At 40.9% G+C, this 25,196-nt stretch overlaps 1 protein-coding gene across 1 annotated transcript in view; it reads right to left on the reverse strand.

Annotated features, from left to right (window-relative positions):
* The window catches only part of KDM2A (lysine demethylase 2A), a 93,301-nt gene that overhangs the window by 36,293 nt on the left and 31,812 nt on the right, over positions 1-25,196 (reverse strand). Inside the window, 4 exon segments of the mRNA XM_027856044.1 lie at positions 1,419-1,597; positions 4,933-4,979; positions 5,217-5,295; positions 7,493-7,631. Of these exon segments, the coding sequence (XP_027711845.1) occupies positions 1,419-1,597; positions 4,933-4,979; positions 5,217-5,295; positions 7,493-7,631 (444 nt within the window).

A 25,196-nucleotide genomic window follows, 5' to 3' on the forward strand; every position in this document is an offset into this window, starting at 1 on the left:
AGAGAGAGAGAGAGAGAGAGAGAGAGAGAGAGAGAGAGAGAGAGAATACCTTTCTGGGTTCTGACTTCACGAGCCGTGTCTCTGTTTCCCACAGTGCCAGCTCTCCTCTAAGGCCCAATGGGCTTTCCTGATCTTAGAAAAATGTGCAGCCTGGGAACTCCTGGAGCAATGCTGGTGTTAGCTGTAAGGGGAATCATTTCCCCACTGACTCCCATCACAAACGTGGGAATGTTTCCACATCTCCAAGAACAGGGAAAAGCCAAAGGCCTACGGAGAGCCGACTGACTCAGTACCTTCAGGAACACTGTCCTCACAACCAAGGTTCTGACTTTTCCATTCTACAACTTGGATTTCTGGGTAACATCTCTCTTAAAGAGGTGGCATCTGGGGTCTCCGCTACCAATGCTTACTCCTGGTGGCCCTTCCTCCTGGATCCAGGATGACTCGATTAAAAAGACAAACAAAAACTAAGCTAGGTGCCGTGAGGGCCTGAAAGGCCACTCTTTGGATGTCGCTCTACTATCACCAGTGACAAAGTACTCTAGGAAACGTTATCTGCCCTTCAGAAGCCCATAAAGTGCCCTGGCACTGGTCTGCCTTAAAGGAAAGATGGGAGAAGACTGCACCTACATCCCTGACCTCTCTGCACAAGTGGGAGTTCCACAGGATCGGAATCTGCATTTATGTTTAGATTTCTGAAATGTGCTGATAATTGGATGAACAACTGCTATTTTACATGACAAAAAGCATGAGTAATTTGAAGGGAGATTGGAGAATAAGTATGATGTGGAATCAGATTTAAAAGGGATGAACTCTCCAAATCATACCGCTCCAAGGTGGAGTTTGTGCCTCAACTAAGTTTTAGTTTAAGGTCTACAAAATAAAAAAGGAAATTCTGGGCCCAAAATTAATAAGCATAGTCAAAACCGAATCTGATCTGTCTAGGAAACAGCCCTTTCTAATGTCTTTCTGGGAGCTGTCGGACACTAGCTCTGCCAAAGTCACAAGTAAACTAAACATCTCTCACCTGGGTAGCAATGATGAAACTGGCCTTCCCTATCTTTTCACTACTTTCTTTTTAAGCAACTGGTCTCCTTAACATAGAGCTAAAGAAGTCTTCTATCATGCCCAACACATCTTGGAGGATTTTTTTTTAACTTCCTTAACCACAGCACAAATTCAAGGGTGCCACTCTCCCACCTGTGAGGCCTGCAGTAGCCTCAGCGTGGACGGGTGCCCCTGGCTTGAATAGAGGTTCCAGCTCCCGACACTTCAATCCTAAAGCATGAACATTTCTAGGGTAAAGCTTTCCGTCCTTTCGGACACATTCATGAAGAAGCTATGCATCTGTAAAAATGAACAACCTTCTGACTAATGCCACTTGTTAGAAAGGAAAGAGTGAGGTTAAGACAAATTACCGTCGTAGGCCTCTGCACCATGTTCTCCAGCCTGGTGTGGCTGAATTCCAGGCTGATCACATTGTAGAGTTTCTCGCGCTCCTCCTCTGGAGTCTCGTAATAGCGGGTCCACTGGGCCATGGTCATTTCAATGCCTTTCTGGGTGTTCACATCCATGACATCCACCATTCGACGGCTCCCTGTCATGAAAAGCTCATTTTTGGTGTGTGTGCTGAGGAACCAGTATAATCAGTCAAATGATAATACACCAAATCTCCTTTCTAACCTACTAAAAGTTACTTGAACAAGCCTCACCAACTCCTTTAAGTGCAAGCAAAGGGAGGAACAGGCATGATGAAGTTACCAAGTACCCTAGTGTCCTCTAAACGTATGACTTAAAAGGACTTCACAATCAGAATAAGCGTAAGAAATCAGCCCACAATTCCCAGCTCACAGAACTAGGACTTAGGGGGGCAGCTAGACGGTGCAGTGGATGGAGCACCAGCCCTGGATTCAGGAAGACCCGAGTTCAAATCTGGCCTCAGACAATTGACACTTACTAGCTGTGTGACCCTGGGCAAGTCACTTCACCCCACTGCCTTCCAAAAAAAAAAAAAAAGAACTAGCACTTAGGGTAAAATTAAAAGCAAGCTCCATCTGTTCACCCTTTCATCATAGTCTCTTTTCCAATTCAACCAATGAAAGTTTATAATGTAGAATTAATTCAACACGCAAATATTTGTTAGGCATTCATTATATACAAGGTAACCCTTTGAGCCTCAATTTTCTCAACTTTAAATGGCAGTAACAGCAGTTCCTAAGTTAGGGATATTGTAAGGATCAAATAAGATATCATAATGTACTTTGTGAATCTTAAACTATTTACTATATATAAATGGGAAGTGTAACTACTCTCCAAGACCCAAAGATGAATTAGACAAGGAGACTGTCCTCAATGAACTTATCATCTAGTAGGAGAGAAAGCAAATTGTTAATTGCCATAGGAATGACATAAACAAAGTTCTCGGGAGTGAGAGTGAGAGTCAGAAAGAGCAAAAGTGAGTGAGATAGAGGAGGGAAAGAGACAGACAGGGACAGAAAAGAGGCAGAGTCTCTAGAAATCAGGAAACAGCATTCACGGGGGCGACATGGCAGAACTGGCTTTTCAGATACAGAACGCTGAGGAAAGAACCCCGGGGAGTACCCATGCTCACGGAACGAGAGGAAGCATGGAAGGAAACGATGGTCAGCAGGAGAAGCAAGAAAGCAGAGTCTGAGGACTGGTAGTGTTCAGTGTCAAATGAGGCAGACAGTCCAAAGTGAATTAGGCCTGAACTGAACGCTCAGTCTAGCCCTGTACAGGCACTGCAGGGTTTACAACAACACTTATGACCTAAATGCCCCTAGGAACTTAGAACAGAGATAGAAGAAAGACAATATCCAAGTGGACCAGACAACGTGACTACAGTATGGTTGTTTAGAGTAGAATACAAGTATAAACAAAACATAAACTATTATGTATTAAAAGCTTCCGTCATTTTTATGTTTAAAAAAAAAGTAGAATTTCCTGTATATTAGCAAAAATGAGTACCACTAAAAATCTGGAAATACTGATTACATAGCAATTAAATATGCATTTAAGATCCCTGAAAAGTGAGGTGTTATATGGTTGGCCATCACTAGTTGGAGGGCACAGCTCGCTGCTTTCTAGGGAAACAGTAGTCTTCGGATGATAGCTGAAGGACTCCATCAGGGACTGAGAGGAGGGAATGAATGGACAAAGCCTGCGGTGAAACAGATACAACTATGGCCACGACTCCATCTTGCACAGGGCGTTCTGACCATCATTAACAGTTCTGGCATTCTGACAGACAGCGCTCAAAAACCGTGCAGTCAGTCATCCACTAAACTTCTCATGAGCCAGCTCTGTGAAATCTATCATTGCTCCATTAAGCATCATCTGTGGAAATGGCCCGCCTCCCATACAGGCCATGGCGTTGAGACAACAATGTTAGGGAGCTGTCAAGGAGATGCTCCCATTAGCACAGCAAGCAGATCTTTGAGGGGCTGGGCAAGGGGATAAGGGAAAAGTCAAGGAGACGAGCACTAATGGATTCAATAAACTTATGAGAGCGTCTTCGACGGGGAGTCCTGACGGGCCAAGAAAGGCAGGGAGGCATAGTACACGTTAATGTGGCAGGACAGTGGTTGGGTCAGGCCTGGGGACTGATTCTAGACTGACGGTGACGGTGACCAAGGGGCAAATGCTCCAGTTAGACCCGCTGTGTCTGCAGGACGCAGGACTGACCACGGATTCTGGGTGGGAGGGAAGACTCTGAAGAGGAGGGGGGCACAGTTGCCTGAGTCATCCTGGAGGACTGGAAAGGACCCTCTGGTGGCCAGAGGAAGGCCCTGCGGCCGATCATCTCCAAAGAAAAAAAGGACAAGCCATGGGGACACAGTACGTAGCAGAATTGTCTACGGAACAATGCTGGAGGAACTGTCACAGCCAATTCTGGCAAATTTGAAAGTTCTGGTTAAATAACAGATAAGGAAAAACTGCTTTCAGTTTCAACTCTTTCTGAAAATATTTCTGAAAGGCGACTCGCCTACTTTCCAGCCTTACTGAATAGAATTAAATTTGTAAAGTTTCTGGGTCATCTTGGATTTTAAACACAGAGCAGGCCCTTCAATGTTGGATCAATCAACGAGTACCCTCTGAAGACCTGACCAGGGCAGGTTTGGCAAGATTTTTTAAAAACAAAATAAATCCTCTGAAATCTCCTAATGTGTTGTTTTGCCTCTTTCATAAAAGAACTAAGTAACAAATTCTGCTATAAGTTCGTCCTAAAGAAGATCTAATTTTGGATGACTTGTATCGGTCTATAGGACTCACTCAATTCGGCAAGCATTGATCACAGCACTTGGGTGCCAGGCACTGATGCCAAATGCCCAAGATACGGAGGGAAAACCACTCCAGCCTCTGCTCAAGGTACTTAGATTCTTTTGTGGAAAATACTGTGTTTACACATAAGTAAAAAAAGGTAGGAAGAAATCTGAGTGGGGCCGGGACACTGACAAGAAAGGCTTCATCGGGAACTAGCACACAAGCTATGCATGGAAAGAAGCTCCATATTCTAAGAGGCCAAAATGAGAAGGGATCCCTATTCTGTAGACAGGGAACAAAATGAGAGCCTAGACTGAGGCCACGGCAGACAGCGACAATTAGTTTCTATTTTAAAAGAAATTTATCTAAAAGCTCTAACCTGGTTAGGATGATTCTTTGGTTAACATCCAATGCCTGAAATAGCTGTTCCCCTTCTCTAAAAAGTTGTTGTGGAAGATGACAGAGTGATAGGAACAAAACGGCAGCCAAACGGGTTCAAATGCCCACCAGGCAAGAGGCCCATAGGCCTCCTTTCTGGGGACAACTCGTCTGGTCTGTGACTGTTCAGCTTCTCCAGGTGTCCACTCCAGGCTCGTGCCCAGCACCATGCCCCTCCCTCACAGACTTGGAAGCCAGAGAGAAACTTACCCACACACATTTTCACATCATTCACAGTGAAGTCCGGGTCTGGCATCCTAGGAAATAAACACCAGAGTAAGGGCAAAAGGAGCAAAGAAAGCCCCAAGCCTGTGAGGCTCCATGATCTACCTCCCACAACAGACACACCCATCTTTAATGGGAAGATTTACAAGGCTCCTCTCTGATCACCTGTCTGACTCTCCACTCAGCAGAAGCATTAAGAGACTCAGTTGCCCCAGGAGCACAAGACCGACATTTCTCACCGTATCTGTCCATTCTGCCAGCCCACTTACTTTATTCCAAGTCCATCAGAATTCTTGAAAATCAGAGGATCTCTCAAGCCACCCCGCTGGATATACTCTACATTAAAATCTGTCACCAAAGGAAAACAAGCATTAGAAAGACCTAAGTTTTGCCTAGAAATTCAAAACTCAATTTTCAAAATACAATTTGTGCCAAAAAAAAAAAAATACAACTTCTGCAAAAGATCTGGTTATAGTACAACTATCCCTAACTATCTACCCTGTCCTAAATATCCAAAAAAAAAAAAATGGTTAATTCTGTCCACTATAATAAATACTATTTCACCCCCTCCCCAACTATTTGCCAAAGAGCAAGGCTGAATGGCACATGAAGAGTTTCCCAGATGAACTATGTCTGGAGGATATAAAAGGGCTTTCACTGCACTATTAACCCAACCCAAGGAAAGAGAGTCCTTCAGGAAAAGCTCCTTCTTCAGCTGCCCCACGAAAAGCTGGTACTACCATTCCTGAGAATGCCTCACCGTGGGAGCCACGACTAGAGAAAAGCACCAAAGGACAGTGGTCAGACTCTGCAGACGGGGCATCTCAACAAACACTTGTTAAGCACCTACTACATACATACTGTATACATATACATAAGTCATTGGCTGCAAGCAGGGGACTTCCCGGACATACCTGGACCTCCTTCGCACCACTCTCCAGTCCTGACTCCTTTATTCCTAGCTCAATAATGAGCTGGCTCTCCTAACCCCCACGGCCAACCTTCCAACACTGCCTCAGCCCACCCTACCTGTCTTCTCTCACAGATCAGCAGTTCCTCTATCATCCTGATTTTCCAATCATTCTCTATTCATCGGCTCCTTCCTCGGTGTCTTCCAATATACCCAACTCTCCCTCATTCTTACCCTAAACTCCCAGAACAAGCTGTTGATACTGACTGACTTCACTTCCTCTCTTCTTACTTCTCAACCCTTTGCAAGTCAGTTCCCAGCCTCATCACTCAACTGCAAGGGTTTCCTCCGAGGCTATCAATGACCTTTTAATTGACAAATCGAACAACCTTTTCTCAATCCCCATCCTTCTTGATCTCTCCGCAGCCTTGGGGACTTCGGATAACATCTTTCTTCACTAGGTTTTCATGTCCAAACCTTGCTTCGAGTCTTTCCCCATTCGAATCCATCCTCCATTCAGCAGCCAAAGTGAATTTCCTAAAGAGCAGATCTGACCATGCCACCCTCCTTCTCAATAAACTCCGGCGGCTTCGCATTTTCTCCCAAATCACACACCACATCCTCTGGTTACCGCTTAAACCTCCTCATAACCTGGCCCCTTCCTACATTTCCAATTCTCTTATTACTTGGGCCCCTCTAAGCACTCTATAATCCAGTTACACTGGCCTAGGAGCAGTTCTTTTTAGTACAACTCTATCTCCCATCTCCACACCTTTGCAATGGCTGTCCACCATCCCTTCCTTACTTCTGTGTCTCACTTCCCCTGGCTTTAAGACGAGCTCAAATTCCACCTTCCGGAAGAGGTGTTTCCTAGCGTACGACCCTCCTCTTCCCCAGGTGCAAGAGCCCTCCCCTCGCCTCTATGATTACCTTCCACCTACAGCCTACATCTTATATGTACCAAGTTACTTGCATGTTCTCTTCCCTATGAGATGGTGAGCAACTTCAAGGCCAGACTCTTTTTACTTTTCTCTATATTAGCACAGTTCCTGATGCAGAGCAAACACTCAAATAAATTCTTGTTGACTGACTGGTCTGGTATTCTCTCTGACAATTCCCTCTCACCCATTCTCCATACTCTCAGCTTCCCTAGCTTTCTATCATCTATATGCAGAAGGCTCCCAGACTTATAGATATGTGTTCCCGGGCTCTCTTCTGAGGTCCCATACATAGGGCATCACAAACTGAACCCTGGACATTTTAACCTTCACACGCGCAAAACGCAGCTCATTATCTTACCCTCCAGACCACACCTATTTTCCAAACTTCCTTATTGTTGTCAAAGGCATCATTATCTTCCCAGTGTTCCAGGTTCATAACATTGGCTATGAATAATACACACACACACACACACACACATTTTCTCTCCAAACAGACTGTAAGTTCCTTGAGGGCAAGGACTTTGATTTTTGTCACTAGATCCCCAGTGTCTAGTATAGTACCTAGCACACAATAAGCATTTAATAAATATCTGTTGACTGACTGAAGAGCATTGGGCTAGGGACTAGCTAAGATACAAAGTTTATGTAGATAGGGCTTTGATAAGCCAGTGAGGAAAGAGTAAATAATACTGACCTTTTCCTTCCATGAAGGTGACAAAGCTAGCATTGTACTTGTTGGTGTGGAGTTTTTCATCCAGGTCAAAAGTCCTTTTTCCTTCAATTTCATCATCAGAAATACCATCATCTTCATAGCGTCTTCGCATGGTGCCACGCTGTAAGAAGAATGAGGATATAGCGCTCGTTAGGAGCTGCAATTTGTGGGTTCTCCCCCTAAAGGTAACAGCATTATCCAATAGTGCTTGAGAGCTATTTCAGCCTGGTTACTAACTAGCAACTATCCATTAATTCTCCTCCTTATGTAGACCGATCCATTCTTTCCTCTGAGTCAAAGAAGCACGTCAGTAACAGAATATATGTGAACTGCTAGAATAACACAACAACGGGAATCTGGCTGATGCCGACTTCCTGAACTAATGGCCAGGTTCACAAAGTTTTCAGGAATAGCAATGTTTACAGACCAGGGCTAGCAAAGGTTTTACTGTCAGATCTATCAGTGGCAGTAGCTGAATAGATGAGTATTTTCAAGCAATACCATTTTCATTACTCATAAGAAAAACAAAATCCTTTGTCAATCTTACATTAAAAGCTTCAACAACTGTGTAATCCTGAGTCCAGGCTCAAATATCTGTCAGGAAGTTTAGTAGTTGAAATACAGGGCTGACCAACTCTAGCCATTCAAACTGGTGGTAATCTTCAAAGTAAGGTGTGGTATACAAGGGAAAAAAAAAAAGGGAGAGAGAGAGAGAACTGAGGAGAGCCGCATGGCTGTTCAGCTCACTTAAAGTCTGCCTACCTCTGGGGCTCATATTCCCCCTCCTGTGCCTTGTACAGACTGGACCTGGCCATCGCCCCACGTGGGCGGTCATTCTCTAACTGACCCCTTTTAGGCCCATGTCCCCCTTTGCCCAGTCACCCTCGCAGCAGCAGCCAAGTTCCTTGCTGTCCTCCAACTCATCTTCCCCACCTTCCCCCAGGTGCATGAGAAGGCTCAGGCAGGCAGAGCAGTGACAAGAATGAGAGTGAGCAGAAAGAAGAGCTAGCACAGCAAGAGAGGAAAGATGGGTACTTGGGGCTCTGATCTGCAACCAGGCATCCCCTCCCTCAATCTACTGGATAGTCTGAATACAAATCAAGGCATCCATCTACCACCTGTGAGGTTACGGCTTTCCCAAGCATTCTACCACCTGCCTGACAGCTGCCTCCCCTCACCCCCACCCAGAACAGCCACACTTTGGATCTGGAACCTGACTTTCACAGACTACCTCTATCCCCACAGATTCTTTTTAATTGCTTTATCATAAAGTGATAAACCAAGATTTAAAAAAGAGAAGCATATTTAATTGCAATACTGACTTAAAAAGCACTGAAAATGTTTAATAAGAACAAAAAAGATTTTTTGTATTAATAAAATAAAAATCATTTTAAATGGTTTATTTTATATAATAATTATTTTTTATAGTTTTTGTTTATATGCTTATGTACTATATACTTGTTACAATTAATTTTATTTATAATTATCTCAACATTTTAATTTCTGCATGTTTTATCAGGCACAAAATATAATTAGTACAACAGTATGTGTATACAATATAGATCTAGACACATGTATTGGTAAGTATGTCTAAAAAGTTGATGGGATGAGTGGTCAAAAAAGGTTTGAGACCACTGAGCTAAACAAAAGGAGTAAAGTGATGTATGGGCAAGTCAACAAGCATTTATGAAGCACCTACTATGTGCTGAGCACTTTACTGACTACTGAGAACATAAAGAAAGGAAAGAAACAGTCTCTGTTCTCCAGGTCACATTCTAATGGGGGAGATGGCAAGCAAACAACTATGTAGAAGCAAGATATGTACAAGAGAAATTGGAGACAATCACAGAGAGGAAGCACTGGTTTAGGGCTCTAGTCATTCTTGAAAACCATTTGGAACGACGCCCCCAAAGTTACTAAATGGTGCATAATCTTTGCAAAAACCAGTACTAGGCTTCAACCTCAAAGAGACCAGAGAAAGATGAAAAGGACTCGTATGCACAAAAATATTTCTAGCAGCTCTTTTTGTGGTAGCAAACAACTGGAAACTAGCAGCTTGGCCAACAACTGGGGAATGACTGAATACTACTGAAGGGTACGAAACAACAAAAGAGACAGGAGAAACGGGAGAAGACTTTTGTGAGTTAATGAAGAGTAAAGTAAATAGAACCAGCAGAAGAATTTATACCATAAGAACAACATTTTAAAGGCAAATAACTTTGAAGAATTAAGAACTGATCAAGACAATAAGCAACCCCTATTCTAGAGGACCAGTGATGAAACACCCACTTCTGGACACGGAGATGACAGATTAAACATGCAGAATAAGACACACAGATCTGTACACGGCTTTGTCTGACTACACGTGTGAGAAGGGTTGTTCTTTTCCTTCTCCGTGTGGTGTGGGAGAGGGCTGAGGAGAAGGAGGCGTTACAATTCAGCCTATTCAAAAGAATGTACTGTTTCAGAGATGATTCCAGTAAGCAGAAATTCTCCCAAAGGTTTTCCATCAATGGCAATATCACCGGGATAACTAGATAGCTTTCAAAAGTGACTACTCGGAAGGAGCCGACACAGTCGTGTTTGTGTTAAGAAAAAGTGCTGCTTTAAATATTTTGTTGTATATAAATAGAGACCTTCTTCTCATCAATGATCTCCTTGGGGTACAAGCCTAGAAATGTGCTATCTGGATCAATGAGGACAGACGTTTTAGTCATTTTATCTGCGTAATTACAAACTGCTTTCCAGAACGGCTGCATTGATCTGTATCTTCCCACAACCCCTTCATCACTGATTATTCCCATCTTGTGTCATCTATGCCAGTTTGCAGGGGGTGAGGTAAAACCTCACAAGTGTTTTAATTTGTGTTTCTTTTCTTAGCGATTTGGAGCATTCCTTTTTATTGTTGTATGAGTTTGTAAATTTTTTTTAGTTTTTATTTAAAAATTTTGAATCTATATTCATTAAGGATGTGGGTGTGCAGACTGTCTATGTTTCATCCTTCCCTGGTTTAGGTATTAGGACTATATTTGTCTCATAAAAAGAGTTTGGTAGAGTGCTTTCTCAATTTTTGAGGATAACTTACACAGTGATGGTAATAACTATTCTTTAAAGTTTGATAGAATTATCCTATAAATCTATCAAGCCACGGAGATTCTTCCCTCCGGGGGTCCTTTTATAACTTCTATTTAAAAATGTTTACAGCAGCAATTTTTGTAGCAGCAAAGAACTGGAAACAAAGTAGACGGCCACTGACTGCGAAGTAGCTAAATAAATGTTTTATCCGATTTTCCTCACATATTTTGTTATATAGGATAGCTCTCTGTTATGGGGTAAGGGTAGTGATAATGGGGGAAATATTGGTCATAAAAAGATGTAAAAAACTTTCTATTTCTAGTCAATTTGGTACTCTTCTGAGGGGCGAGGAGGGAAGAAATGTCTTGCTTTTCCTCCAGTTATCTTACTCTCTCATCAAATATGGTCCATCTTTCAGAAGCATCCTGATGGGGTGGGGGACAGAAAGGAAAGAAGAAAGGTGAAACCTGCCCAAACCAAGCCATTCAGGCTCTTCCTTTAACAGCAGCAAGAAAGAGACTAGTATAGCCTATATCAGATCACATGCCTTCTTGGGAAGGGGGGAAATTTTAGAACTCAAAATCTTATAAAAGTGCAATGCTGAAAACTAAAAATAAATAAATAAATAAACAGATAAGTGAATGAATGAATGAATGCTTTAAAAAAGGAAAAAGACTGACCCAATCTTTCATTTTCTTTTTGCTTCTGGGAAGTCAGCAATAAGGCAAAAATATATAAAACTATAAAAGAGTGAGGTACCGAAGTCCTCCCCAACTTATATAAAACCTTCACAGGAAGCGAAACATATTTAGAGAGCATTTTATGAAATGTACTATATCACTTCACGGATTATATCTGGGGAATCGTTAGGAAAATATGCAATCTATATTTTACAGATAAAAAGTTCAATCTGCTTTAATATTAGGGAAAGAAGTAAAAAATCTTCAAGCCAACCAACCATTAACTAAAAGCTCAAATTGGCTTACCACCTTATTGTGGTATGTTCTAGGTGGTTTTCATACTAGCAGATAAAAACTCATTTTGGGGGGAGAGATAAGACCAAACAAATCAATTTGGGGAGCTCTCAAGTGAGTTACTGGTTTCCCATATTGCCTGATCCAACTTCACAATTCACAGTAGAGACAAAATGGAGACAGACCCCATTCTTACCATATTTCTTTCTCAAAGGCAATCTATTTTTCCTGGTTGTCCAGCCCTTATTTGTACCAAGGAAGAGGTACTCCCTCCCACACTTCACCAAGTCCTTGTGGCATATGTTTAAAAAAAAAAACCCAATCCAATAAATTCACTCCTTAAGCAGTTCAGAGGAATTCTGAATTAGAAAAAATACATGAAGTTTCTTCTACATAGTAACCTCTCATTTATCTGGAATTCAAACAAGAAGAAATCTCTTTAAACTTTCATTTCACAACCATTCTAAACAAATGGTGACTGATGGGATTGAGTAAACACAAAGGGATTTCTCCTAAAAAGTAACAGTAACATTATTAGATCACAGAAGCATTTTCCTAGTTCAGTTGCAGAAAGAAGCAACAGCAGCGGTTTCTGCTCTGGCCAGAAAGACCTGAAGGTCTTCCCCTCCCAAAGTGATTTTTTTTTTTTTGGACTAGGTAAAGAGGCCATTCTCTGCCTCAATCAAACTGAGATCTGTTAAAGACCTTAGCTTAAAAGATCAAGGTCACCCTACCGAAACCTGGGCCATCTCCAGTCATCCTGATCTATATCTCACCACTGGATCCAGATGGCTCGGGAGGAGAGAGTGAGGCTGCTGACTTGGCACAGACCTCCCTCACTCAAACTCAATTCCCTTGCATGTCATGGCATCACCTCCCTGTGTCCTGGTCCTCTTGGAGAATGAAGCAGTAGAAGAGAACTTAGATTCAAAGACAGCAATGATTTAGCAGAAACTTCAGATTTTCTCTCTCTCAAAGTTAACAGTTACATAGGTGTTCACTTAGATATGCCCCAAGAAAGAACTTTCCCTAATGGACGCTACCATCTACTACAAATGGAAGGAGATGGAAGATGAAAGGCAAAGAATCAGGAATTAGGAAGCAGCTGGGTGGTGCAGTGGCTAGAGTCTGTTGTCCAGAAGACGTGAGTTTAAATACTGTCTCAGCGACTTCCTAGCTGTGTGACCCTGGGCAAGTCACTGACCCACTCGGCCTCAGTTTCTACATCTATAAATGGCGGTAAAAAGCACGAATGAGATAAACATATGGAAAGTACCTTTCCAATCTTTAAAGTGCTATATAAATGCCGCTTATTATTATTTGATGAGACTACATGGCTTTATTAGTCATGGGAAAAATTTACTTTTATGTTGGGCCAGAACAGTGGTTCTTCAAACTTTTTGGTCTAAAGACTCCTTTTCATTCTTAAAAATTACTGAGGGGCGCAGCTACGTGGCTCAAGAGATAGAACATCAGCCCTGGATTCAGGAGGACCTGAATCAACTCCAGCTTCAGACACATAACATTTACGAGCTGTGTGACCCTGGGCAAGTCACTTAACCTTATTGCCTAGCCAAAAAAAAAAAAAAAAAAAAAAAAAATTACTGAGGACTTCAAAGGTGTTTGTGTGGGTTATCTATCAATACTTACCACATTAGAAATTAAAACTGATAAATTTCTAAAATATGTATTTATTCATTTAAAAACAATAGCAAACCTACTAAATTTTAACACAAATAGATGTTTATGAAAAAATAACGATTTTCCAAAACAAAGAAAAAACTGTGAGAAGAGTGACATTGGTTGATATATTTTTGCAGCTCTCTCATCTGGCTTAATGGAAGACAGCTGGATTGTCCTATCAGCTTCTGCATTTGATCTGTTGCAATATGTTATTCTGACTGCATTATAAGAAGAAAAAACTGGCCTTACACAGACGTGTACTTGGAAAAGGGAGGAGCATTTTAATAGGCAAATAATGTCTTAATATTATGAACACAGCTTTGACCTCTCAGATCCCCTGAAAGGATGCAGAGATTATACATACTTTCGAGAACCTCTGGATTAGAAAAATAAGTATATATAAAGTTTATGCACTAATCACCATGATTAATAAAATTTGATATAGACCAATGGAGTATGACAGTATATTCTAAAAGGACAGGCAATTTCCTTTCTTTTTTGGGGTGGGGTAGGGTGGGAGTAAATCTTCATAGACATTTAAAAGAGGTAACGATCACTAAAAGGTATCATCGTCTAGTGACTGCAACCAAGATTAGGAGGGAAATAGAAATCAAATCAGTAGTCCAACCCTTTGGAGTACCCATTGGGCCCTCAGCATGGCTAGGGTAGGGATTATGGGGTGGGAGGATAAATGTGGGGTGGGTGCAAGGAGAGAAGAGGCAGCATTTACAAGTCTGGCCAAGAGGCTGAGTGGGAACCAAGAGATGGGGATTGAAGCCTTGGATCAGTTACTCAGACCTTAAACTCTTGGTCTCTGTCTCTACCAGGGATACATGAAGAACAAGCTTATCCACGCTGGATAAAGTTGGGAGGACTTGAATATTTTTTTCTTGCAAATCTGGGAGCGGCAGCTAACAAGTTAAGTGATAAGATCAAAAAGGATCAAGATTAAATGCATCTGCTAATTCCAAGGCATTACGCTAACCGAATGGGTTATAAAGATAAAAAACTGACAACAGTCCCTGCCCTCAAGGAGCTCTCATCCTCCTAGGATATACCTATAAACAGATCAGGAGCAGTTAAGTAGCACCAGGGATGACAGATGAGAGTGCCTGGGCCTGGAATCAGGAAGACCTGAGTTCAAATCTGGCTCAGACACTTTCTAGCTCTGTGACCCTAGGCAAGTCCTTTCACCTCGTTTGCCTCAGTTTCCTCAACTGTAAAATAAGCTAGGGAAGGAAATGGCAAACCACTCCAGTATCTTTGTCAAGAAAGCCCCAACGGGGTCACAGAGAGTCGGACAGGACTGAGATGACTGAACAACACCAAACACAAGATCATCTGAGGAAGGAGAGAGCACTCAGCAGCGCTCCTCCGTCCATGAGGCGAGCTGTGAAGGAGCTGCAGTGAACCAAGAGACACAAGTGAGAGGAGGGGCAGCAGGAGGGACGCTGAGTCTGGAGAATGGCACGTCGGCTGGAACGGAAAACATGCCCGAGGAAATCCCGCAGAAAAACAGGCTGGGGCTCGAGCGTGAACGCCAGGCCCAGGAGTTCGTGGGGTCTGTCTCTGGTCTGGAGGCGGCAGTGAGTCACCGAAGACACCGAAGCAGGGGTTACCCTGGTGAGACCTGTGTTGGAGGGTCACCTCGAAGGAGGAGCCATCCGAGCAAAACCAAGGTGACAAGTGCTGACCTTGTGCTGACCGTGTGCCTTCAGACACAGAGGCAGGGCACATACTTGTGTGTTGGGGTGGAGGAAGGGGAGAGGAACGATGGTCCGGTTTAAAATAGAGCCTATACAGGGGCAGCGAGGTGGCACGGCGGATAGAGCTCCAGCTTTGGAGTCAGGAGGACCTGAGTTCAAATCCAGCCTCAGACACTTGACACTTACTAGTTGTGTGACCCTGGGCAAGTCACTTAACCCTGACTGCCTCAGCAAAAAGCAAATACATAAATAAAAATAGTAAAATAAAATAAAATAAAATAAAATAGAGCCCATTCTACCCAGAGCCAGTCAGAGATAATAGAAGAGGAAAGGCAGGGTGGTGCCAAGACCCAAAACTGTATATAAAGTAGCAATCATTTGGTACTAGCTAATAAACAGAGAGGTGGATTAGTGGAATAGATAAGATACACAAGACAGAGTAGTAAAAGACCACAGTAGTCTATCGAGTGTTTGATAAACCCCAAGGCTCCAGCTTGTGGGATAAGAATTCACTATCTGACAAAAACTGCTGGGAAAATTGGAAAAGAGTATGGCAGAAACTAGGCACAGACCAACATTTTATGTCATATATGAAGATAAGGTCAAAACGGATATAGGATTTAGACACAAAGGGTGATACCATAAGCAAATCAGGAGAGCAAAGAAGAGTTTACCTGTCAGATCTATGGAGAAGGGAAGAATTTATGACCAAACAGGAGATAGAGAACATTAGGAAATGCAAAATGGATGATTTTGATTACATTAAACTGAAAAGTTTTTGCAGAAACAAGGCCAATGCAACCAAGATGAGGAGGGAAGTAGAAAACTGGGAAAGAATTTTTACAGCAAGTACCTCTGATAAAGGCCTCATTGCTCAAATATATAGAGAACTGAGTCAAATTTATAAGAATACAAGTCATTCCCCAATTGATAAACGGTCAAGGATACGCATAGACAGTTGTCAAAAGAAGAAATTAAAGCCATCTATAGTCATATGAAAAAAATGCTCTAAATCACTATTGATTAGAGAAATGCAAATTAAAACAACTCCACCTCACACCTATCAGATTGGCTAATACGACAGAAAAGGAAAATGATAATGTTGGAGAAGATGTGGGAAAACTAGGATACTAATTCATCGTTGGTGGAATTGTGAACTGATCCAACCATTCTGGAGAGCAGTTTGGAATTACACCTAAAAGGGAATCAAACTACTGTGGTATTGCTGGATAAATGGTATACACAGTTTGATGACCACTTTGCCAAAAAAAATCCAAATGGGGTCACAAAGAGTTGGACATGACTAAAAAATGACTGAACAACATCATCCTGTACCAATGAAACTGCAGGATTGGTTTAAAACAAAACCCTCCATCGTTCTTGAGGCACAGGACGCACCAAGAAATTATCACTGATTGAAGGAGAGGGAACATTTCTGCTCACCCTCATCTAGTTCCAACCATCCTGCTGCTCTGACCAGACTTAGCAGCTGCCAGAGTTTGGCTTCTGTTGATTTGTATTTGCTTCTAAATTTCTCTGTAAATATTTACCACTCTTGTCAACTGGACTGGAATCCTTACTCTTCCTTGTCCCCACAGCTCTAGAGGAAAACTGCATGTCAGGGTCTCAGAGGGTTCTGCCTGGGCCCTCTTCTCGCCTCCCTTTGTCCTACTTTACTGGTGATGTCATCAGCTCCATCTCTACTCTGAAGATTCTCAAATCTACGGATCTTGCCCCAATCTCTCTGCTGACCTCCAGTTTCATATCTCAAACTGCCTTTCAGACATCTTCAAACTGGATGTTCAGTAGACATCAATATGTCAAAACCAGAACTCATCATCCTTCCACTTAACCCTCCTACTGGTGAGTCTACCTGTCTCAATCTCTCCCCCTCCAATCCACCCTCCGTTTACTTACTGGAGTTCTGTCTGCCATTCAAAGCCCTTCATAACCTAGCCCTCTCCCTTCCCAATCTTCTTACACCTTATTCTTCGACCTATAGTCTTCAATCCCTTGACGCTGAACTCCCACCAATCAAATGAACAAGACTTTCCATCTCTCACTCTCTCTTCTGGGCATCTTCTCTGTCTCTCCCTCATGAAAGAAGGCACTCCCTTCTCTGATCCAACTACTGACCTCCCTACCTCCTACAGGAAGCCCTCCTAACTCCTCTTCATTCTAGTACTTTTCTTCTTAATTATTTCCTATTTATCTTGTATATGCCTTATCTGCACATATTTGTTTGCATGGTATCTCCCTCACTAGACTGTAAGCTCCTTGAGGGGAGGGACTGTCTTTTGCCTCTTTTTGTATCCCCAGTGCTTAATACAGTGCCTGGCACATAGTAGGTGCTTAATAAATGCTGACTGACTGACAGTGGGCAATGACACTTCATTACCAATCCTGCAGCCTCTTCCATTTTTCATTTGTTCCAAGGACTACACAAGAAGCTACACCCCAAATACCTTCCAATTCCCCAAGTCTTGCCCTAGTCTCCACCTTCCTTCCCATCCAAGCTTCTTTGGTTGGGAAATGGGATAAAACTTTTACTCGGAATAATTACCAAGTAAATATAACTGGCAGCCAGTAAAGCTTATCTTGATAGCTCTTTCTTCCAAAGTTGCACGTAAAGAAGAAATTAGCACGATTCCGTCAATGGACATCGTTCAAGCCTCCGCGGAGAGACCACAGACCATCTAGTTCAGGGCCCAAGATAAAAGTACTCTGCTCCTTGTGCCTCTGTGGTGTGGACGACGCTAGTGCCATGTTAAGAGGACATGATGCATCCCTGGAGTAAGTGAGATCAATTCATTAGATGAGACTCCAAATATAGAAAAACGTCAGCAATGTAACAGGAGTGGGAGCGTGTCAGTACAGGCTCTCTGGGCTACTTGTACTTCCCAAATGGAGACTTCAAATCCAAGAAAGAATTCGCTGTGGTGGCCGTCACTGGACACCCTATTTAACAGCAATTCTCAAGGCTGATGGGTGGCCACGTGCATTGCAATGTGTGCTCTGCAGTGGAAAGAACACGAACACCCAGATTCCAATCTCGACATTGACACTTACCAGCTGTGGCCCCCTGGCGAGCAGTTCACTTCTCTAACCCTCAGTTTCCTTATCTGTAAAAGGAGGATGGCCATGTTGGCACAGCCTCCCTCACGGGGCTCTTACCACTTTTTTGACTTTAAAATGCTATTAAAATGGGAATTTTTATTTTTCACCCTTTAATAGAAGGAGCTGAGATAGAAAATATATTTTATATTAATTATATCAATTCATTCAGTTAGCATTTTAGGCACCTGTGTTAAGGATATGAAGACCAAAAAAAAGGTCCTCATTCTCAGAGAACTTCTCTTCTAGGGTAACTATGTTCACAAGGGCAATATACGCTGGAGACTGGCTGGTTTGTAAAAAGGCCCTGGATTGTTGGAAGACTACCAAGTGAGCTCTCCTCCTAGCTAATCAGCCAGGTGAATGCACTGAGTGAAATTCATTATTTGTATTTTTTCTCTTTTAAGTGAACTGCTGTGCATTTTGAATGTCCCTCTCCATCCATGATCTCCAAGTGTCCAACTGAACTGAATCTGACGAGGGTTTAGGATTGAGAATACAAAGTGATCTTGTGGGGTGCTTCACAGGATTTCTTTGTTTAAACAGTCTCCAAGAGGAGTGGAAGTTCTAATTTCTTTAAGATTTCCATAAGAAAGCTGTTTCCTGCAATTCTGTGTTATTTGCTTGGATTTTTTTCCCCTTAAGATTTATCGATGTTGGAAATTCTTGAATAAAACCGTTTAAAAAAAGATAACCACTGGAAACCGGTAGTGACCAGGCAATGCCGTGTTGACAGCCATGTTCTAATCTGTGACTTACAACTATGATGGTAACCATGGAACACAAGCAGTATTATCTTATGGAAATTCATTCCAAAATTCCAGATTTCACAATCCATGGAGGACTTACTAAATAGTAGTAATTGGTCAATGTGTTTCATTACCAGCTACTTTAAGCCACAGTTAGCTTTCACGATCTTTTTAAGGAGCACTTAAATAAGCTTGGGCACTATTGTAGATATGTCTCTCTTGGCTATAAGGTGAATCATTTCCCATTGACTCCCACTACAATTTTGGAACAGCATCTCCTGCTCTCCCTGTCCTGCAGCTGTAACAGAGAAAAGTAAACTGCCTCAATAACTTCAGTAGCATCTTCTGTGGCTAAGTGAGGCTTCTAAGAATAAAGCTGCTGGCTTTTCAGTTCTATAACTTAGATTTCCCAGTAATGTTTCTCTTAAAGAGGTTATGTCTGAGCTGACACAAACCTAACCTCAGTGCACAGGGCAGTGGTGACTGCCACCAGCTACTCACATCAGCTGCCACTGGGAACCACATGGCCCAGGCCAGATCTCAGGGCTGGCACACTGCTTTTTTGGTGAGGCAATTGGGGTTAAGTGACTGGCCCAGAGTCACACAGCTAGTGAGTGTTATATGTCTGAGACCGGATTTGAACTCAGGTCCTTCTGACTCCAGGGCTAGTGCTCTATCCACTGCGCCACCTAGCTGCCCCCAGCACACCTTTTCAAACAAGGAATCTTAAAGAAGCTGGTGTTTGGACATTTGCTCTCAGGCTCACACCCTGATGGTACAAGGCACAAACCCTGGCAGATCGAGAACCAGGGCCAAGTTGATCAGCACTGACCCCAACGCTGACATAATAAGCAGAAGCAGGAAAACGCTACAATGACCACAAGCAAGTAACTCTGATAGAATATTAACTGGAGAAGAGATGCCCTCTCTCCTTTCACTGGTGTGGCTGGTGTGTGTGCTGGGGGTGAATGTGGAGTTCCAGCAAGAGATGGAGGGAAGCTAATCATACATATGGAATGCTGTGCTGAACTGAAAACAACAAGTGTACTGGAAATGCTAATTATAGCAATAAGACAAGAAAAAGAATTTGAGGGAATAAGTATAAGCAAAGAGAAAAAACTTGCAGATAACATGGTTTACTGAGAGAACCCTAGAGTGTCATTTGAAAAACTAACCGTAACAATTAACAATTTCAGGAAAGTTGCAAGACATAAAACAAACTGGAGTTCCACTTCTGGGAGCCAAGATGGCGGAATAAGAAGTAAGTCGCTCTCACCCTCACTTATTGACCTCTGAAAGCCCAGAAAATATCGCCCCAGGAAAAACCCTGTAACAACTGAACCAGTAGAAAGACAGGGTGCAGCAGTACATTCATTACAGGATAAGGCACAAAAACCTATTACAGTAGACGGAAAGAAGGGAGGGAGATGAGCACTGTTTGAACCTTACTCCCATCAGATTTGGCTCAAGGAGGGAATGACATCATCAGTTAGGTCTAGAAATCTAACTGGCCCTATAGACAGTAGGAGGGAAAAGGAGAAAGAAAAGGGAGGGGGGATAGAAAGGAGAGAAGAAGTAGTAAGGGTAAAGGGGAAGAAAGGAAGGGGGCTAATAGAAGGGAGGAGGGACTGAAGGAGGTGGTGGTCCAAAGCAAAACACTGGTGAGGAGGGAAAGGCAGAAAGGAGAAAGAAAAGCATAAATGGGAGGAAATAGGACGGAGAGAAAGACACAGATAGTAATTGTAACTGTGAATGTGAATGGGTTGAACTCTCCCAGAAAATGGAAGTAGATAGCAGAATGGATTAAAAACCATAATCCTACAATATGTTGTTTACTGGAAACACATCTGAAACAAATGGGCACACACAAGGTAAAGGTAAAAGGCTGGAGCAGAATATATTATGCTTCAGCTGAAGTAAAAAAAGGCTGAGGTACCAATCCTGATCTCAGACAAAGCAAAAGCAAAAATAGATCTTATCAAAAGAGATAAGGAAACTACATCCTGCTAAAAGGCACCATAGACGATAAAGTAGTATCAGTACTAAACATATATGCACCAAGTATTATAGCACCCAAATTCTTAGAGGAGAAGTTGAGGGAGATACAGGGAAGAAACAGACAGCAAAACTATACTAGTGGGGGACCTAAACCTCCCCCTCCCTGAACTAGATAAATCTAACCACAAAATAAGCAAGAGAAGTTAAGGAGGTGAACAGAATTTTAGAAAAGTTAGATATGGTAGACTTGTAGAGAAAACTGAATGGGAATAGAAGGGAATATACTTTTTTCTCAGCAGTACATGGTACATACACAAAAACTGACCATGTGCTAGGGCATAAAAACCTCACAATCCAATGCAGAAAGGCAGAAATATTAAATGCATCCTTTTCAGATCATGATGCAATAAAAATTAGACATAATAAAGCACCATGCAAAGATAGTCTAAAAATTAATTAGAAACTAAATAATCTAATCCTAAAGAATGAATGGGTCAAACAACAAATCATAGAAACAATCAAAAACTTCATTCAAGAGAATGACAATGATGAGACAACATATCAAAACTTATGGGATGCAGCGAAAGTAGTTCTTAGGGGAAGTTTTATATCTCTAAATGCTTACATGAATAAAATAGAGAAAGAGGAGATCAATGAATTGGGCATGCAACTAACTAAACAAACTAGAAAAAGAACAAATTAAAAATCCTCAATTAAATACCAAATTAGAAATACTGAAAACCAAAGGAGAGATCAATAAAATTGAAATTAAGAAAACTATTGAACTAATAAATAAAACTAGGAGCTGGTTTTATGAGAAAAAAAACAATAAAAATAGATAAACCTTTGATTAATTTAATTTAAAAAAAAAAAAAGAAGAAAATCAAATTACCAGTATCAAAAATGAAAAGGGTGAATCCACCACCAAGGAAGAGGAAATTAAAACAATAATTAGGAACTATTTTGCCCAAGTGTATGCCAATAAATTTGATAACCTTAGTGAAATGGATAAATATTTACAAAAATATAAACTGCCCAGATTAACAGAAAAGGAAGTAAAATACTTAAATAACCCCATCTGAGAAAAAGAAATTGAACAAGTCATTGATGAACTCCTTAGGAAAAAATCTCCAGGACCAGATGGATTTACAAGCAAGTTCTATCAAACATTTAAAGAGCAATTAATTCCAGTACTATATAGACTATTTGGGAAAACAGGTGAAGAAGGAATCTTACCAAATTCTTTTTATGATACAAATATGTGCTGATACCTAAACTGGGAAGAGTCAAAACAGAGAAAGAAAATTATAGATCAATTTCCCTAGTGAATATAGATGTAAAAATTTCAAATAAAATATTAGCAAATAGATCACAGCAACTTATCACAAGAATAATACACTATGATCAGGTAGGATTTATGCCAGGAATGCAGGACTGGTTCAATATTAGGAAAACTATCAGCATAATTGATCATATCAACAACAAAACTAACAGAAACCACATGATCATCTCAACAGATGCAGAAAAAGCTTTTGACAAAATACAACCACCATTCCTATTAAAAACACTAGAGAGCATAGGAATAAATGGAGTCTTCCTTAAAACAATAAATAACATCTACCTAAAACCTTCAGTAAGCATCATATGTAATGGGGACAAGCTGGAAGCATTTCCAATAAGATTGGGGGTGAAACAAGGATGTCCATTATCACCACTGCTGTTCAATATCGTACTGGAAACATTAGCTTTAGCAATAAAAGAAGAAAAAGAAATTGAAGGTATTAGAATAGGCAAAGAAGAAACAAAGCTATCACTCTTTGCAGATGGATGTGATGATATACTTAGAGAATCCTAGACAATCAAGTAAAAAACTACCTGAAATAATAAACAACTTTAGCAAAGTTGCAGGCTATAAAATAAACCCACATAAATCACTGGCATTTCTATATATTACCAACAACGCCCAACAGCAAGAGATAGAAAGAGAAATTCCATTTAAAGTTACTGTAGACATTATAAAATATTTAGGAGTCTACCTCCCGAAACAAATCCAGGAACTATATGAACACAATTATACAAATAAAGTCAGATTTAAACAATTGGAAAAACATTAGTTGCTCATGGGCAGGCTGAGCTAATATAATAAAAATGACAATTCTACCTCAGTTAATTTACTTATTCAGTGCCATACCAATCAAACTACCAAAAAATTATTTTATAGAGCTAGAAAAAATAATAACAAGATTTGTTTGGAAGAACAAAAGGTCCAGAATATCAAGGGAACTAATGAAAAGAAATGCGGGGGGGGGGGGGGGGGGAGGTGGCCTAGCCATTCCAGATCTTAAATTGTATTATATAGCAATAATCATCAAAACTGCTTGGTACTGGCTAAGAAATAGAGTGGTGGATCAGTGGAATAGGTTAAATATGCAAGACACAGTAGTCAATGACTATAATAATTTATTATTTGATAAACCCAAAGACCCCAGCTTCTGGGATAAGAACCCACTCTTTGAAAAAAACTGTTGGGAAAACTGGAAAAGAGTATGGCAGAAACTAGGCATAGACCAAAATCTCACATCATATGCCAAAATAAACTCAAAATGGGTTCATGATTTAGATATAAAGGCTAATACTATAAGCAAACTAGGAGAGCAAGGAATAGTTTACCTGTCAGATTTATGAAGAACAGAAGAATTTATGACCAAACAGGAGATAGAGAACATTATGAAATGCAAAATGGATAATTTTGATTATGTCAAATTGAAAAGGTTTTGCACGAAGAAAGCCAATGCAAACAAGATCCCAACTGATAAATGATTAAAGCATATGAACAGGAAGTTCTCAGATGAAGAAATTAAAGCCATCTATAGTCATATGAAAAAATGCTCTAAATCACTATTGATTAGAGAAATGCAAATCAAAACAAATGAGGTACCACATCACACCTATCAGATTGGCCAACATGACAAAACAGGAAAATGATAAATCTTGGAGAAGATGTGGGAAAATTGGAACACTGATGCATTGTTGGTGGAGTTGTGAACTGATCCAACCATTTTAGAGAGCAATTTGGAACTATACCCAAAGGCTATAAAAATGTGCATACCCTTTGACCTAGCAATACCACTTCTAGGGCTGTATCCTAAAGAGATCATAAAAATGGAAAAAGGACCCACATGTACAAAAATATTTATAGCAGCTCTTTCTGTGGTGGCAAAGAATTGGAAATTGAGGGGATGCCCATCCACTGTGGAATGGCTGAACAAGTTGTGATATATGAACGTAATGGAATACTATTGTGCTATAAGAAAAGATAAGCAGGTGAACTTCAGAAAAACCTGGAAAGACTTGTATGGACTGATGCTGAGTGAAGTGAGTAGAACCAAGAGAATATCGTACACAGTAACAGCCACATTGTGTGATGACTAACTTTTGATAGACAATTCTTCTCAGCAATGTAAGGATCTCCAAAAGTCTCATAATGGAAAACACTATCCCATCTAGAGAAAGAACTATGGAGTTTGAATGCAGATCGAAACATACTATCTGCTCTTTTTTTCCCTTTCTGTTTTGTTTTCCTTCTTTCTTGTGGTGCTTTCTATTGGTGCTAATTCTTCCTTAAAATACGGCAGTTAGGTGATGCAGTGGATAAAGCACCAGGGCTGGAGTCAGGATGACCTGAGTTCAAATTGGTCTCAGACCAGATACTTGACACTTACTCGCTGTGTGACCCTGGGCAAGTCACTTAACCCCAATTGCCTTGCAAAAACAGACAAACAAACAAAAAACATGACTAATGTGAAAATATGTTTAATAGGAATGTATGTGTAGAGTCTATATCAGATTGCACGCCATCTTGGGGAGGGAGGTGGAGAGGGAGGGGGAGAAAAATTTAAAACTCAAAAGCATATGGAAGTGATTACTGAAAACTAAAAATAAATTAATAAAAAAACTGATATAAATCATCTGTTTCTTCACATTACCAATAAAATCTACCAGTAAGAGCTAGAAAGAGAAATTCCATTTAAAATAACTATAGATGATATAAAATATTTGAGAGTCTACCTGCCAAGGAAATGTGTGAATGAACACAATTACAAAACACTCTTTATACAAATAAGACACATCTAAATAATCAGAGAAATATTAATTGCTCATATATCATTATAATAAAAATGACAATACTACTTAAATAAATTTACTTAAGCAGTGCCACATCAATCAATCTACCAAAGGATTACTTTATAGAGCTTGAAAAAAAGAATAACAAAATTGATCTGGAAGAACAAAAGGTAAAAAATATCAAGGGAATCAATTTTTTTTAAATGACAAGGGCGGGACTCTAGTAGTACCAGATCATAACCTATTCTATGAAGCTGTAATA

The sequence above is a fragment of the Vombatus ursinus genome, unplaced genomic scaffold, assembly GCF_900497805.2.
Source record: "Vombatus ursinus unplaced genomic scaffold, bare-nosed wombat genome assembly UNPS02011369.1, whole genome shotgun sequence".
In the NCBI taxonomy this organism is placed as follows: Eukaryota; Metazoa; Chordata; class Mammalia; order Diprotodontia; family Vombatidae; genus Vombatus; species Vombatus ursinus.